This window comes from Gorilla gorilla, chromosome 4, assembly GCF_029281585.2.
Source record: "Gorilla gorilla gorilla isolate KB3781 chromosome 4, NHGRI_mGorGor1-v2.1_pri, whole genome shotgun sequence".
Classification (NCBI taxonomy): Eukaryota; Metazoa; Chordata; class Mammalia; order Primates; family Hominidae; genus Gorilla; species Gorilla gorilla.
This window is the reverse complement of record NC_073228.2, coordinates 154,225,182-154,241,860: the sequence shown is the minus strand read 5'-3', so window position 1 is coordinate 154,241,860 and position 16,679 is coordinate 154,225,182. Positions and strand designations below refer to the sequence as shown.

Genomic DNA, 16,679 nt, shown 5'->3' with positions numbered 1-16,679 from the left:
GATTATAGGCGTGAGCCACTGCACCCGCCTGTATTTTTAAATTGTCCTATCAGGATCAGGTATTATTGCTTGTAAAACTGTTACAATAACTGTAATAGTAACATTAACCCTTTTCCTGTTGTCATTGGTAGAATCACAGATTCTCAGAAGTCAAAGAAACCTCAGATTGGTCCTGTCTCTCTGATAGATGAAATCTATCCCTATGATGTCTCTGGCTTAGGGATTGCCTAACCTACTTTACATGCCACCAAGGACGGGAAGCTCACTACCACCCTGACCACTTGTTCCACAGGCAGTCAACTGATACAGAATTCTTTCTTAGACTATGTAGGAACCTGGTCCCTGCAGCTTCTGGGCTGGGCTCCATGCCTGGGGCTGCCACAAAAAAGCTCTGGCAACTATTCCCCCAGAACTGCAGGTCTGAGCCAGGCCCTAATCAGAATGGCTAACGCAGGGCCCAGAGACCTGACCCCAAGCCCCTCCCGACCAACACCTTGCTATGTGACTCAGCCAGTGTCCTGTCCCTTCTGGGCCTCAATGTGGGGCAGTGCTGGCAGCCCCTCCCACCACTGCATAAGGGCTGCGCTCACCAGGAGTCAAGCACTGCGTAGCGGGGATCATGTCCTCATCCTCGCTCTCGGAGGAGGAGCTCCTGGCTGTGCTCTCCGAGGCTCGGGCCTTCCTCGGGGTGCTTGCAGCCTGGGCTTGTGCGGGTGTAGCAGCTGGGCCAGCTGGACTACGATTAGGGTCGACAAAAATCAGAGGGGGTTTAATCACCTTGAAAAACAAAAACAAAACACCCCCCCAGTGATTAAAGGCTTGGCCAGGGAAAGGAGGTGATGGGGTTAGGGAGTGTTTTACAAGGCAAGGGGTCCACTGAGCTCAGGGGCAGCTGGGCACAGAAGCCATTCCAGCTGCCCAGGGTGCCCCCTCCCACCCCACACATCTGCTAAGACCCAGCACAGCACTTCACAACTCAGAGCCCACCTGACCCTCACAGTGAAGCCCTACATTCAGCAGGATCAGCTCCCTTATACAAAGTGGGAAAACCACAAGCCCAGAGGGAAAGGGAGCGACCCAAGGCTGCTGTCCCTACTGGAAGCAAAGCCACGGCCAGAATGTCCAATTCTGTCTTCTTTCCCCGGCTGCCTTCAGAGACAGTTACTTGCTGAATGCAGGGAGTGGTCTAAGCAGTTTTCCAAGGCTGCCTGGTTGGGATATGCAATTCACCTGGGGAGGTATTTACAGTCTAGTTGCCCCAACCCCAGAGGTCCTGATGCAGCCCTCCTGATACATGGCCCAGGATGAAACTCCCCAGCTATACAATTCAGTTTCTTCAACAAAAAAATGCACAAGAGAAACAAGGGTTGGGTGAGTGGGTGAGAACCAACAGATTAAGACTTAGAGGATTAATAACTCAATGCCGTATGTGGCCTTTAACTGAACTCCATGAGACAATCAGGGAAATAGGGACACTGACTGGGTAGATCAACTTATTAGGTGTGACATTGTATCGTAGTTGTGCTTTAAAAAGTCCTTATAACTGAGAGCTGCATACTGAAATCCTGGTGGATGAGCTGACATGTCTGAGACTGGCTGCAAAGTAATCCAGGGGCGTTGGGGAACTGAGTGGAGGGTTTGCGTGAAACGAGCCTGCTCAGGAGTTCCTAACTGTTGAGGCTGGGGATGGTACGTGGGGGTTCTTTACATTATTCTATCTTTGGGTATGCTTTAAATTTTCCAAGGAAACAATAAAAGAAAAAGCAAACAAGCAACAGCAGCTCCCTGGTATTCTGCAGGCCAGTCTGGTTTTGAACTGCACCATCCCTGAACATGTTCACTGCACACCAGGGCATCTCCAGGCCCATTTCCTTCCTGAACCTCCAGCTAACGAGAACACACATGGTTGTGAGCCAGGGAGCTGGTTAGGTCTACTTTCCATTCCCCAAATGTCAGATCTGGTTTGAGCTCTGCTCCCTCTCTGGCCAGTGAAGAGCTGGAGGGCAGGAAGAGGGAGCTGCCTGAGGCTAAGAGAGGAGTGGAATCAGGTCCAGACTGGTCTCTGTTTCACCATCCTATTTACCCTCTGAGCCTGACTTAGCACACCTGGCTCCTCAGGGAGCTAAGGTGCTGTGGAGAGGCATAAAGTAAAAAGTAAAACAGAAAGGTGCCTGCCTGAGGGTGGAAGCTTCTCTGGGCTTAGGCCTTTCCTACCCCTGCCAAATAGCCTCCCCCGCGGCTGCTCTGATCTGCCACTTCCAGAGCCTTCCTTCCCACGATATAAAAAAGAGAAGGATGGAAAGTGGGAGAAGGCTTACAGTTGAGGGAGGGGGGATCTATATATATGTGAAGACAGGAACAGATTGTCGGGGACGAAGAGAAGCAACGAACCCACTGAGGCAAACAATAGCGTCTTGGGATGTTAAAAGCAGCTCAGCAGCAAAAGCCTCCTGTTAGTTCCACCTGCCCACGCCACCCCACTGGGCCTCTGGGCCGTAGGAGGGAGGTGGTGCAGGGGGCTTGGCTGTGGGGGGTTGGGGTGGGGCATTAGCCTGTAGAGTTCATAAAGGTGGGCAGTGAAGCTTGCCCAGGGTATAGGGGAAGACCTGCTTCTCATTACGCTTCTCTCATGACTTCACTGTGTGGTCAAGCCCCTCAACTTTCTGATCCTCAGTTTCCCGTTTAATGAAACGGCTAGTAGTTATCCCAGCCTGGGCTCATTCACTGGAGGGGTTCTAATGCACTGTGGAAACTGCAAAGCACAGTATACACAGGAATGTAGTTCTGGGGTCAGTTAGAAAAAAAACTGATGGGAGTGAAGCAGCAAAACCAGCACTGGCCTGAACATTTGGTTGTACCTCCCTATAGGTGCTGGGCAGTAAGGACCCAGAGGGAACCCTGGGATACCCCTCCTACCTGTAGGTCTGATGCCTGCAGAACCAAACCTAGGGGCTTTCTGGACAGTGCTCACCCCCTCCTGTCAAAGTTGAGCTCATTCTAACTGTGCCTTCATTCCAGCAAGTCACAGAGTGGGGAGAGGGGGCTGATGGCCTAGGCTGCGGACCCTGGCAAGGGACATGACCACAAAGGCAACAAACACTCCAAGAACCTCTCTCAGAATTGCCTGGGGCTGCTTAACAGATCTAGGCCAGCCCCACTCCAGGGGACTGAGAAATTCTACTCTCTGGGGATGTGGCCTGGAGCCTCAAGGTCCACCCTACCCACCCAGGAAGTCTCATCCCAGAGATTGAGATGAATGAGGCTCAGAGAAGGCAAGTGGCCTCACCCAGGGCAACCAGCAAACTGGTGCCAGAGCCAGGATTAGAAGTTAGTTCTCCAGGCACCAGACTGGAGCTCCTTCTAGAACCAATTATGCTAGGCCTCAATTTAACACCAGAATTTAGTTTCTTATAGGTTTCCTTTTTCTTTGATTCAACCTAAAACTTTGAGAGCAGGGCCTACGTCTTTGACAAACTAATAGAAGAAGTTGGCCTTAAAAAATTATATTACCGACAAGTGAAACTGCATATATTTGTGGTATATAACATCATGTTTTGATACACATATACACTGTGGAATAGCTGAATTAAGTTATTTAACATATGTATCACCTACTTGTTTTTAAATCTGGAAGCTGTCCTGACCCCAGCACAGACTCTGGCCTGAGGTCTACTCTGCACAACAGGGCGGAGGCACAGTGAGGGGTCTAGGAATGGAGCCAAGGTATCTATCCCTGCCTCCTAGCCTGGGACTCTGCCCACCACCCTGGCCTCAATCCCTTTCCCCACTGATGGGCTAATAAAATCAGACTGAAACTTGTCAATAGAGAGGTGCTCAATAAATGTACAATAATGAAAATAATCATAATTAGTGAGCTGGGGATTAGGAACTAAAAATCTCTCAATCAGGAAGAGGCTGCAGCTTCCCCGGGCTATGCCCGTCTTCCCCGAATCCTCCTGGGGGAATGTACAAACCGCTGACTTCTTTTCTGCTTTTTAAATAGAGACTCCAGAATCTTCAGGACTAACATACCAATTAAATGGTTCAGTTTAAGTAGGATGTTCATTTTAATTGTTAGTCCACCCCCACAGAGAAAGGGGGAGCGGTCCCCTCCCTCCCAGTTGTTTAGATCCCTCAGAGAGGCAGGTGGCCTCGTAAAGGCTCCACACAGAGCCAGAGGGCAATGCCCAAGCCCGGGAGAGGAGAGTGTCGGGGCAGCACCAGGCAACGGGTCAGAATGTGAATGGCCTGCGCTCAAACACCAGGTCTGTCCACTTGTCATCAGCCATGTGATGCTGGGACAGGTCCCTCAACTTCTCTGAGCCTCATTCCCAGTTCCTTAAAATGCAAACAACAAAGGGAGCCACCTCATAGGGCTGTTGTGGAGATTAAACAGAAAAATGCAAATACAGGGAGTTACCGATGGTGGTGGTGGTTGTTCTTTACTTTTGTAATCTGTGCCATTGGAAAGTGAGAGGCAGTGAGCACCCTATTGCAGGAGGTGTGCAAACAGCATCTGACCTTACTGATGAATTGATAACAATGTGGTTTGTGATATTCAAGGGGAGGTGGTTCATGAGACCGCTCTGGTCTGGAGGTTGCAGAACTCCAGGATCTGTGGTTAGGCCCTGGGACAGGGGAGCTGGTGCTCTGAGGTGCCTGGCAGAAGCTTCTGGGAGCTTGGGGCTAGAGGAGGACAAAGGGTAATGCTGTCTGATGGAAGGGCCAGGGTTCACACAGAAGCTTGGACCACACCAACATGGCTGACTTGGGCCTCTGGAGTACAGGAAGATAAGGTGGGCCTGGTCCCACCCTTGGAGGTGTAGCCTGAGCAGGACTGTGGCTTAAGCTCTGGGTGCAGTGGAGCACATGAAGGTATGCCACAGGTGCTTGAGAGAGGGTCCTGGGCAGAGCTCATGGGATTCAAGAAGACTCCCGGTCCTAAACAGAAAACAGAGAGATACAGGGAGCCAGGGGACCAGCGTTTGGACCTTTCCTCAGCCTCTTACGAATCATGAGAATTTGGGGAAACTGCTTCAACTCTAAGGCTTGATTCCCAATCTGTCAAATGGGGCAACACTCCCTGCCCTTCTCACAGTTAACAGGCACCCTTTCTTAGGCAGGGGACTGTGGCAAGTACCTTGTGTGCTGGCACCAGTGCACAGAGGCAGGAGAGAGGTGCCAGTACTGTCCCCATTTTACGGCTGAAACATTGAGCCTCACACAGGGGAAAAGGCATCTGCCCAGGACCACGGGGCTGTTGGGTGGAAGAGCTGGGCTTCGCCCCAACACCACCTGGCTCTGAAGCCTGTATGTTTAACTGTGCACTGCTGCCTGCCTCACAGGGCTCAGATGAATGTCACAATAGAGGAAAGAGCTCTAGAAGCTGTGAGGTGCTGTTTAAATATGGCGAGATTTTCCCTATGGGCAAGATCTGCCCTCTCCTGCAAGGCCTGCCAGCCCAGCTCTGATCCTGCAGCATCTGCAGAGAGAAGGCATGGCGCACCTGGGTCAGTGGCAGCTCTTCCTCACTGCTCTCCAAGGACCCCTCCGTGTTCCTCTCTGGGGGTGCTGGGGCCAGGGTCTTGCTTCTGGCAGGTTTGGAGTTACTGTCCTTCTGAGGGGACAAGACCTGGATAAGCACGTGGTCGGGGAGAGGGGCATTTGCTGAGGGGGAAACAGCCAGTAGGCAATGACCCTCAGGCACTCTGGTTTCCAGGGCAGGCAGCGTGGCCCCTTCCTGCACATGCACAGGGATACCTGCTGGCCTGACCTGCCCCACAGCCACTGGAAACATGCTTCCACCCTGCTAGCTCCTTCCAGAGCTGACTCCGAACATGAAAGGGATTTATGACCCCGATGCAGCTAAAACCTGAGGGCTGCAGGGCTGTTGGCCCAATGTCTCGACAAGAGGTGACAGCAGCCTGGGACAAGGTTGCAGGCACAAGCCAGTGGTCCCAGCACAGTTCACCTCCGGTTGTAACACCCCCAGCCAAAAGCAGGAGCTGCCTAGAAGTGTTCCACTGGCTACCATCCCCTCCTGTTGGGGCAGGTGTGATGATGGGGGCTGGAAGGATGAGCACTGCAGTCAGAGGAGGACTCAGAGATCTGGGTGGAAATGCTGGTGGTGATGGCAGCTCAGTGGTCCCTATTGGAATGGGGGCCCCCCTTTTCCCTACTCAGCCTAGCCAAAAAAGTAGGACCCAGGCTGCCTGAGCTTCCAATTTCTCAAGAGAAGCTGGAAGATTTGTACATGTCATTTCCAATTTTTAAATGGGGCAACTACAATGCACACTGCAGGCTGCCTCCTAACAGCCATGCCCCCATCTGTTCCTTGCTAATAGAACCCTCACTCTGTTCAGTGGCGCCTACCACATGCTTCAGGGAGGGTGGGCCCTCCTCCCAGCCAGTCATGGGAACTACTGGCCTCTTGTCTATGGCTAAGGCGGTAGAACATCCAGCCTGAGGTCTGAGTAGCCTTAAGTCTACCCCCTAATCTCTTTTTTTTTTTGAGATGGAGTCTTGCTCTGCTCACTCTGTTGCCCAGGCTGCAACCTCCTCCTCCCCAGGTTCAAGTGATTCTCTTGCCTCAACTAGGATTATAGGCTGGTGCCACCAGGCCCAGCTAGTTTTTGTATTTTTAGTAGAGATAGGGTTTCGCCATGTTGGCCAGGCTGGTCTTGAACTCCTGACCTCAAGTGATCTGCCTGTCTCAGCCTCCCAAAGTGCTGGGATTACAGGTGTGAGCCACCGTGCCCGGCCTGCCCCCAGCACTTTAGGAGATGCTGCAGCCCTGCTATGCCCATAAAGCTAGTGGAGTGCAGAGATGAAGAAATCTGGTCACCACTGACGCTCAGCTGAAGGAACCAGCTTTTCAGCAGCTGGAACCTGGGACTTTGTGCACTTTAAGACAGTCAATCCCCTTATTTAAGCTCTTTTGAATGGGGCTTTCTCCTACAGATTAGGCCATTCTGACTAAGAACTCATTGAAAACTTAAAAACAAAAAAACTACACAGCCCAAAATATGGCCGGGGCCTATGTCTTAGTCTGGCATTTAGGTCCTCCATAAATCTACCAGTAACAAGCACCTGGGAGGGCCTACGGCCTGCAGGACAGCTGCCTTCAGTGACCATGTGCCTTCATGCCCAGCCCCTCTGCACACACTGAGAGGCCCTCTCCACTTTTGTGCCTGGTCATCCTTCAGGTTCAGCTCAATCATCTCCTCCTCTTCTGGCCTCTCAGAGACCTGCTCTTTCAGCTGTCAGCACCACTAGCATACTCTGCGATAATTCGGTCACCTGTCTTGCCCCACAGACTGTGAGCTCCTTGAGGGTGGGGCCAATGTCTTTCACCCCCAGTAATTGTTGGTTTGGTGTATCAAAGGCAGAGGTTAGGGCTAGGGAGCATTCATCTCGGTGCTTGTTTTACTCATGAAGAAAACAAATCTAAGAGGTTATGGAGCTTGGCCTGGCACAGGGACTTCCAGCTTCCCTTAAGAAATGGAAGATCTGGCCACACAGAAGGTCCATCTCCACAGTCACAACTGGCTGAAGCTGATAAGAACTGCCTCTCTGGATGGGGCAAGGGCTCTCCGGTCTGCCCTACTTGCTACCACTATCTACCATCTCTCCTGACATTTATCATCTCTTTTTTTAATTTTTTTTATTTTTGTGACAGAGTCTCACTCTGTTGCCCAGACTGGAGTGCAAAGCAATGGCATGATCTTGGCTCACTGCAACCTCTGCTTCCCGGGTTCAAGCGATTCTCCTGCCTCGGCCTCCCGAGTAGCTGGGACTACAGACGCCTGCCATCACGCCTGTCTAATTTTTGTATTTTTTTTAGTAGAGACAGGGTTTCACCATGTTGGCCAGGCTGGTCTCGAACTCCTGACCTCATGATCCGCCCGCCTTGGCCTCCCAAAGTGCTGGGATTACAGGCTTGAGCCACCGCACCCGGCCGACATCTATCATTACTGCCAGGCCTGCATCAGTCATTTCCATCACACACCTGTGCCTCGGCAGTGCTGGAGTTTGTCATCCTACACTTCTGTAGGATGTAGCAAGCCCTGCTATCTTCTGCAAGCAGACAGAGGGAATTGTTCAGATTTTCTTTCTCCCCACTCTCCAGGGTCCAGGCTTTGCACTAAGCTAGACAAGCCCTGCCTGAGAAGATGCGCCTGCCTATGTGAAGCTCCGGGCCAAGGTGCAGGATGAGACTTCCTCTATCTCTCCAGGACCTCAGGGGGACCTGTGCCACACTCCAAGCTTCCCTGGGACTCTGACAGGGAGAGTCATTTTGTATTACGTTAACGTATGCACAATAACTAACATGTAGATTCTTGGTCTCATATGCCTTGGTGGGAAATACTGGCCTAGCTTATAGAGCTGGTGGAGACCTCGACCTAGATATAGACCCAGGACACTTTTAGCTAGGGAAGTCTTCGTTTGGGGGGTTTTAGTAGCAGGTTTTACCTAAGGAGATGTGGATGACAGCAGACGGAGGAGGGCATGGTGGAGCTGGAGCCTTAAGCCTTAACCTGGCCTTCCTTTCTTTTCCTTACCTGGCCCTAAACCCTGGTTTTTCACTTTTTCTTTTTCTTTTTTTTTTTTTTGAGACAGTCTCACTCTCATCACCCAGGCTGGAGTGCAGTGGCATGATCTTGGCTTGCTGCAGCCTCCGCCTCCCAGGTTCTAGGGATTCTCCCGCCTCAGCCTCCCGAGTAGCTGGGATTACAGGCACCCGCCACCATGCCCAGCTAATTTTTATATTTTTAGTAGAGACGGGGTTTCACCATGTTGGCCAGGCTGGTCTTGAACCCCTGACCTCAAGTGATACATCTGCCTCGGCCTCCCAAAGTGCTAGGATTACAGGTGTGAGCTACCGCGCTCAGCCCTATACCCCCGTTCTGAGGAGTGAGTGTTGGTGGCTCAGAGGCCTGGCAAGTCTCACCTGGGCAGAGGTCACAGCTGCCGGTGCCTCCCCATCACTGTCTGATTCCTCGCTGCTGCTCCCTGAGTCATCCTGCTTCCCCGCCTGGGCAGCCGAAGGCCCTGTCTTCCCAGGAGGTGTTGGGGCAGCCCCTTTCCTGGGGGACTCCTTGGCAGGAGCCAAGGCAGCTCTGATCTGGGGGGTCTTCCCTGAAGGCTTCGCCTGGAGTGAGAAACAGGATGAGAGGAGAGAGCCTGGAGGGTGGACATGTGAGAAGACAGGAGCTGGATGTGGCAAAGGTGTTACATCCCATGTAGGGGATGATCTCCATTCCCTCCCCCTCACCTGAGCCAGTGTCTCCGCCTCCTCCTCACTGTCTGACTCCTCCTCACTGCTCCCTGAGTCCTCCTCTGGCCCTGTCTGGGCCTGAGCTGCTGTAGCCACGGCCTTCCCCACAGATGGCACAGATGCTGGGCCCCTCGCCAAGACGGTACTGTTCTGGGGGTTTCTCACTGGTGGCTTCACCTGAATTGCAGGGGGATAATAGTATTGGAGGCAGAAGTGATTCCTTTCAGGTCCCACTCCCCACTACGGCACAACTCTGGGTGGGTGGCCTGCCCATGCACGGACCTTCTCCTGGCTGGGCTCAGTGACTGGTCCTCCTCTCTACCCCAACCCTCCACACCTCCTGTGGCTTCTGGCCCCACTTGCCTTGGATGGAGACCTCTGTTTGGCTTGAGCAGCTGCAGTGACAACTTTTCCAGGGGCTGAAATTGTCCCTTTTGCTGAAGGTGCTCTGGCGGCAGCTGGGTTGGCTTTGGCCTGGGTTTTCTTTACTGAGGTTTTCACCTGAGTGGAGAAAAGGGAATTAAGGAGGGAGAAGGTGAGATAGAGTAAAGCAGCTAGCCAAGAATACAGACTCTGGAGCTGGAGCCCGAGTCTGGATTCTGGCTCCTCCATGCAATAGGCGTGTGAACCTGAGCTCATCACTTGATCTCACTGGGCCTCAGTTCAGTCCTCTATCAAATGGAGATAATAATAAGGCCCACCTACGGGTTATGATGAAGACTAAATAGGAGATTCAGAGTTTAACATGATGTCTGGAACATAATAAACACTCAAACTCATTGTGCGTGCCTTCCTTAGCATTAGCTAAGCACAAGACTACCTAAAACAGATGTTTTCCAGGCTCCCTTTCAGCTAGGTGGCAATGTCATTAAATTCTGGCTCATAGGATGTAAGTTGAGTGCCATAAAAGGTCAGAAACATGTCTCTTCCTCCTCCAGGCTAGATGGAATGCCGAGGTCAGAGCTGGAGCTCAAGCAGCCACGGCAGAACAAGATACTTGTTGTTTAAGGTTTTCTTCAGCTTAATCTAGCCTTAACCGATATCCAGAGAACCCCCAAAAGGCCTGTCAGGGATTCCAACAAATAGAAGGAGAACAAAAAAAAAGGGAAATTCCCAGAGTGAGATCCTTAACAGAAGTGACAGCAAGCCTAATGTGAAACAGAACGAGGACTCTGGCAGCATCTCAAGGCCCCTGCCTCACTCAGGGACGGCATCTGGTCAGTGTCAGAAAACAACCCCATCCCCCAGCATTCCTCAAACACATGAGGTCAAGTGAGGTGAAGAATCAGGACTTCAAGAAGATTCCCCACAGTGTGGACCAAGTATGACTCAGGCCGAGGTGCTCATCAGTAGAGCATGTAAATCCTCCAGAGGGGAGCCATGTTTTCCACAAGAAACAAGACACAAGACTGACTTGACCTAACAAGTCTCAATACACAAAAAAGGATTGAAATCATACAAAATATGTTCTCCAACCACAATGTGACTAAATTAGAAATCAACAAAAAGAAACCTGGGTAATCCCAGATATTTGGAAATTAAACAGCTTACTTCAAAATAGCCCATGGTTCAAAAAATAAAAATAAAACACCCACCTCATGGTACAGGTGGGAGGCTCAGAAGGGAAGACAAATATTTAAGTGATCTGCATAATGAAACTCTGTAAGGCATTGGGTCTGGAATGTGCCTGCAGCTTGGGAAAGAGTAGAGGCGGCTCTGGAAGGGGCCCCTGCAGAGCTTAAAAACCTCAATGGAGGAATTCTAGGGCCCTGAGGTCCCACAAGTCAACGAGAGGAGGACAAAAAAAATCGGTAGAAATGTGTGCTCTGGTACAGAGAAAAAAGAAATGACTAATTTCTGAGTGGTTACAGAAAAAAAACCAGTGACAATTAAAAATAATAAACAGTGGGTGGGTGAGTGCAGGGAGTGAGCCATCTTCTCTCAGCTCTTCCAGGCTTGGAGACCTCACTCCTGATCTGTTCCACATTAGCCTGGCCCATCGTCAGGGTGACAGAGACAACTTGCTGTGTGCAGCTCCCTTGCTGGGTGTAGCAGGTGAGATCTCACCTAAATTCTCACCCAAACCTGTGAGGGCTGATTTCCTGTTTATAGGAGAGTAAGGGCTCTGAGGGCTTACAGCACTTGCCAGGCTGTGGAGCTGAAACTTGAACCCAGGCGGTCTGGCTCTAAACAACTGCCAGCCATCCCACCACAATGTGCCGCCTGTGGCAAGGCACCCAAGCCAGGCACTCTCTCATTCCCTGGCCTCGCACAGACTGCTTCCTCTGCCTGGAACACTCTCCCTGCCCATTTCACCTGGCCAACTCTTTCAGCCCATGGCTCAGATGCTGCCACCTCCTATAAAAGGCCTAGATGCTCTCACCTGTCATGCTGCGCAGCCCAGGCTCACACCCTCTATCTCAACCCCATCACTCCACACTGCAGGAGCATGTCCATGCTCCACAGAGACAGGACTTCCCCGAGAAACAGGGCCTCAGCAGCCCCAGACAAGGGCAGCACCTGGCAGGGTGGGAACTCCAGAGCTTGTGAAAACCACAGGGAATCAATCAGCAGGAGGACCTCAAAAGGCAAACAAGACAGAGACCCTGGAGCTCTGACAGGCAGAGGAGACATGGAGTGAAAGATAGGGAAGGAAGCTGTGTTGAGGCTACCGCTGAGGCTTCTGCACACCTGCAGGCAACAATAGCCCCCAGTCAAGCCCATCCTCAGCCCTGGCTCAGGAACAGGTGTGGGTGGGATGGGCCTGCTCCTTCTAGGCCTCACCTGTGCTGGAGATGCAGCTGCCTCCTCACTGTCTGATTCCTCCTCACTGCTCTCAGAGTCTTCCTGCTTTTCAGCTTTCACCTGGGTGACTGTAGGCCCCGTCTTCCCAGGGAGTACTGGAGCAGTCCCTTGCCCCAAGGACCCCTTGACAGGCACTGAGGCCGCTTTCACCTGGAGGCCTTTCCCCACAGACTTTACCTGGGATGACAAGTGGAAGAGAGGTGTCTCCAGGAGTCCAAAGGACCACGTAGGGGCGGCCCTGACGCCCGCCCAGAAAACACAGGCCTCACCTGTCCCACGGTTACTGCAAGACCTGTCTTCTCTTCCTCACTGTCTGATTCCTCACTGCTTGAAGAATCCTCTGCTGGTCTCTGGGCGCCCCCAGCCACAGCTGGGGATGAGCCTGCTGGAGAAGTCGCAGTTCCTGCTTTCCGGGGGGCTTGGGTGCCCACTCGCACAGGGGCGACCTTGGCAGATGCAGTGGTATTGGTTCTCTTTGGGCAGGCCTTGGTCTGAGGAATTTTCAGAGCTGGTTTTGCCTGAGGGGACACCAAAGAAAGGCTGGAGAAGGTTCCTGAACTCAGAGTCCCCCATCTGTTCTGCCCCACCAGCCAGAACCCATGCTCTGCCTGAGGGAGCACAGCTCCCCGGGGGTGCCGACTGTGGTGTGGCAGATCAGGCCATGTGGCAGCCTCCTTCCCCAGGCCTCACCTGAGCTGCAGTCATGGCTGCTGGTGCCTCCGCACTGTCCGACGACTCCTCGCTGCTCTCCGAGTTGTCCATGGGCTTTTCAGCCTTGACCTGGACGGCTACAGGCCCTGCCTTCTGAGGGGGCCCCTTGGCAGGACTGGAGGCGGGTTTGGCCTGGAGAATGTTCCCCAAGGACTTTTCCTGGAGTGAGATACACAGGATCGGGAGAGGGAGCCCAGGGTAGGTGTGTGCAGACATTAAGAAACTAAGATTGTAGACAGAGTCCCAGTGTGAGGTTGGGAGGCCACAGGCAGCTCCACGCTGAGCGGGGGGAGGGGGAAAGAGCCTTACAGGAAGGGGCCTCACCTGAGCCGGGGCCACAGCTGTGGGCACCTCTCCATCACTGCTGTCTGATGACTCCTCACTACTGCTCTCTGAGTCCTCCTCCCACTTCCCCACCTGGGCCGAGGGGGTTGCAGGCCCCACCTTCCCAGGTGGCACTGGGCCGGCGCCTTTCCCCAAGGGCCCCATGCCCATGGTGGAGGCAGGTTTCACCTGGGGGCTTTTCCCCAAGGGCTTCACCTGGGAGACACAAAGGACAAGATTAGGGAGGGAGTCCAGAAGGAGAATGTGAGTGAGGGGAGGAGAGCAAACGAAGCCAGCTGCACAGGGCTCTAGGTTCAGAGAGGAAAAGTCAAAACCACAGGAGGTCTTTTGAGGCGGGGCACAGGCCATGCAGGGCGGCTTCCAGCCTCACCTGAACTGCATTCATGGCTGCCAGTGCCTCTCTGTCACTGTCTGACTCCTCGCTGCTGCTTCCTGAGTCCTCCTCCTGCTTCCCCACCTGGACCTGGGCGGCTGCAGGCCCTGTTTTCCTAGGAGGTGCTGGGGCAGCCCCTTTCCTGGGGGACTCCTTGGCAGGGGCCGAGGCGGCTCTGACCTGGGGGGCCTTCCCTGAAGGCTTCGCCTGGAGTGAGAAACAGGATGAGGGGAGAGCCTGGAGGATGGACGTGTGGAGACAGGAGCTGGATGTGGCAAAGGTGGTCACACCCATGCAGGTGCTGGGGTTTAGGCATGGGGCTACTCTCCACCCCTCCCCTCTGCCTCACCTGAGCAGGCGCCTCCTCCTCACTGTCCGATTCCTCGCTGCTGCTCTGCGAGTCCTCCTCCCGCTTCCCCGCCTGGGCCTTGGCAACTGCAGGCCCTGTCTTCCCAGGGGGCGCTGGGGCAGCTCCTTTCCTGGGGGACTCCTTGGCAGGGGCTGAGGCAGCTCCGACCTGAGAAGTTTTTCCTGAGGCCTTCGCCTGGAGAAACAAGACAAGGGGAGACAGCCAGAGGATGGACGTGTGAGGAGACACAGGACACCAGGTACAGAAGACCAGATAGGGCAAATGATGCCACACAGTGAGAGGGGAGTAAGGGGCTGGGGTCTGAGACACGCCCGGGGCTCTGGCCCAGAGTGGGAGAACAAGTCCTGAGAAGGCCTTCTGGGGACGGGCCTGGCTGCATAGAGTCTCCCTCCTCAGGCCTCACCTGAAGCAGGGCCTTGGCAGCTGGCGTCTCCTCCTCACTGTCAGACGACTCCTCGCTGCTGCTCTCTGAGTCCTCCTCTGGCTTCCCTGCCTTGGTCTGGGAGGCTACAGCCCCTGCCTTCCCAGGGGGTGCTGGGGTAGCCCCTTTCCCAGGGGTCCCCTTGGCAGGGGCCGAGGCAGCTCTGACCTGGAGAATTTTTTCAGAGGCCTTTACCTGGTGAAAAAGAAAGGGCAGTTTGCTCTCCTGCTTGTGAAAACTCTCTGATGATGCCTTTAGGATAAAGTCCAGAGGCCTTAATGAGGCTCCTAAGACCTCCCCTGCTTCCCTCCCCACTCCCCACCTTGACTGATACTTTGGCCACACTGGCCTCCTGGTTTCTCAAAAATCGATCAGCTTCACACACTCTCACTCCTGGAGCCTCCATGCCCCCTGTTCCATTTCACTTAGCCACTGCCTCCTCTGTCTCTGGCTCCCTAAGAGACACTACTTCCTTAACATGGTTCCCCCTGGTGCCCCAGCACACTGGGTAGTTAGAGCCTGTCCTCTGCTGGGCTCCCACTGGCCAGAGAGCTCTGGAGGCACAGGCACTGGCTTATCGGGAGCATCATCAGACTGGGCTGTGGGGAGGGGGTGTGCAAAGGCCCAGGGAAGGGAAGGAATGAAGAGGCAGTCTGAAAGTGGGGAAGGGACTGAGGGAGGCCCTCACTGGACTTTCTGCACATGGACAGCAGCAGGACCCCTGGGAAGCCCACCCTCAGCCTCATGGGGCAAGGTTTGCACACCTGGCCCCCTCTTCACTAACTCCTCGGTGGGGCTCTGCACTGTCTTGGGGCTTTGGCAGGGTGGCTGCAGGCCCTGTCTTCCCTGGAAGGCCCTGGGTGTTCAGCCCTGGGCCAACAACCCTAGAAAACAGCAGCTCTGATCTTCTAAGAAGCTTCTCATGCAGAAAGTGCAGGCTGCTCCACACAGGTCTTGCTTGGCTAGCTCCTTTTTAAATTTTTGAGCCAAATGGAGAAAGCAGATTTTACATAAAAGTTCACATTTATGGCCAGGTGCGGTGGCTCGTATCTGTAATCACGGCACTTTGGGAGGCCAAGGTGGGAGGACTGCTTGAGTCCACAGCCTGTGAAACACAGTGAAACCCTGTCTATACACACACACACAAGCTGGGTGCGGTGGTGTGTGCCTGTATTCCTAGCTACTCAGGAGTGAGGCTGCAGTGAGCTATGATTGCCGCTACTGCACTCCAGCTTGGGCAACAGAGCAAGACTGTCTCAAAAAAAAAAATCACATTTGTGTTCCTTCTCAAAGTGGATGCCCATCCAACACTGTGTAGCCCCCAGACACTGCAAAATAGACAGCCGAGGAGTAGAAGTTCCCTGTAGATGGGGTGGGAACAACAATTTGTCACAATTCATAGTCCTACTTCCACCTCAGGGCCTTGACACTTGCTGAGCCCCTGCCTGGAATGACCTTCCTAAGAGTGCTTCCTCCTTCTGGTCTTTACTGAGACGCCTTCTCCCAAGGCCAGCCCAGAGCACTCTGCTTCAAGTTGCCATTCCTATGTCCCCCACCCGACTTTCCTCTTTACCATTTACCAGCAGCTAACACAGGGGATTTGCTTATCTACTGCATGCCCCCGCCTTGTCCTGCCCCAGGCCTGGGGCTGGGTGGGTGACCCTCACTCTTCCTCCTTCCTGCTCTGACTTCCATTGCTTTCCAGCCCCCCTGTCTTGCCCTTGGGATGCACCCAGGGCCTTGGGGCTGTAGCCCTGCCCACTCCCAGCAGATGGAAAAGGGAACTGGATTCCCTTTAGCTAACATAGTGTTTGTCTGCTCAGGGTCTGGTTTGTCCTGAGAAGTCAGAGGATTAGGCAATCAAACTTCTCAAGTCCCTCACAGCAGGACTGGCTGGGACGAGGACAGCGGCCCATTTACTAGGCAGAGAAACTGAGGTAAAGTTGGTCACAGACAAAGTGGAGTGCAAGACTCCCCTGTGGGAAGCAGGCTGTTTTTGCTCTTCAACTTCACACCATACTCCTCCCTCTCCCCAACTCCAGTGGCAGAGGTGCTCATGGCAGAGTGCTCAGGCTGCTGGGGGACCCGCAGGTCCTCCAAGGGGCAGCCCTCCTCCAGGCCTCACCTGGCTTCGTGTCCCTGCAGGGGCCTCCTCCTCACTTTCAGATCCCTCCTCACTACTCTCTGACTCCTCTTCTGGCTTCTTGGCCCTCTTGGCTGGGGGCAGGGCCCCTCCTTTGACCTGGGGTGTCACATCCCCCACCTTCCCAGGGGCTGGGGCCGCCTTTCTTGCTGGAGACTCCTTAGTAGAAACTGATGAGGCTTTGACCTGGGCTGGTTTTACTGAGGGTTTCCCCTGGAACAAGAGGATGGAATT

The 16,679-nt window shown here is 53.6% G+C and overlaps 1 protein-coding gene across 16 annotated transcripts in view; it reads right to left on the bottom strand.

Moving 5' to 3' along the window:
• The window catches only part of TCOF1 (treacle ribosome biogenesis factor 1), a 42,289-nt gene that overhangs the window by 11,560 nt on the left and 14,050 nt on the right, over window positions 1–16,679 (bottom strand). For 4 of the 16 annotated variants that reach the window (XM_055386202.2, XM_055386204.2, XM_055386205.2 and 1 more), the window contains exons 7-19: window positions 16,428–16,658; window positions 14,285–14,497; window positions 13,861–14,055; window positions 13,509–13,718; window positions 13,118–13,333; window positions 12,773–12,952; window positions 12,352–12,600; window positions 12,062–12,259; window positions 9,641–9,778; window positions 9,275–9,454; window positions 8,951–9,151; window positions 5,507–5,617; window positions 591–777 (exon numbers count right to left, since the gene is read on the bottom strand). In XM_055386202.2, coding sequence (XP_055242177.1) covers window positions 591–777; window positions 5,507–5,617; window positions 8,951–9,151; window positions 9,275–9,454; window positions 9,641–9,778; window positions 12,062–12,259; window positions 12,352–12,600; window positions 12,773–12,952; window positions 13,118–13,333; window positions 13,509–13,718; window positions 13,861–14,055; window positions 14,285–14,497; window positions 16,428–16,658 — 2,509 coding nt within the window. Of the gene's footprint in view, window positions 1–590; window positions 778–4,419; window positions 4,942–5,506; window positions 5,618–8,950; window positions 9,152–9,274; window positions 9,455–9,640; window positions 9,779–12,061; window positions 12,260–12,351; window positions 12,601–12,772; window positions 12,953–13,117; window positions 13,334–13,508; window positions 13,719–13,860; window positions 14,056–14,284; window positions 14,498–16,427; window positions 16,659–16,679 lie in introns of those variants that run through there. The other 12 variants (XM_031011518.3, XM_031011519.3, XM_031011520.3 and 9 more) reach the window with 6 other exon arrangements.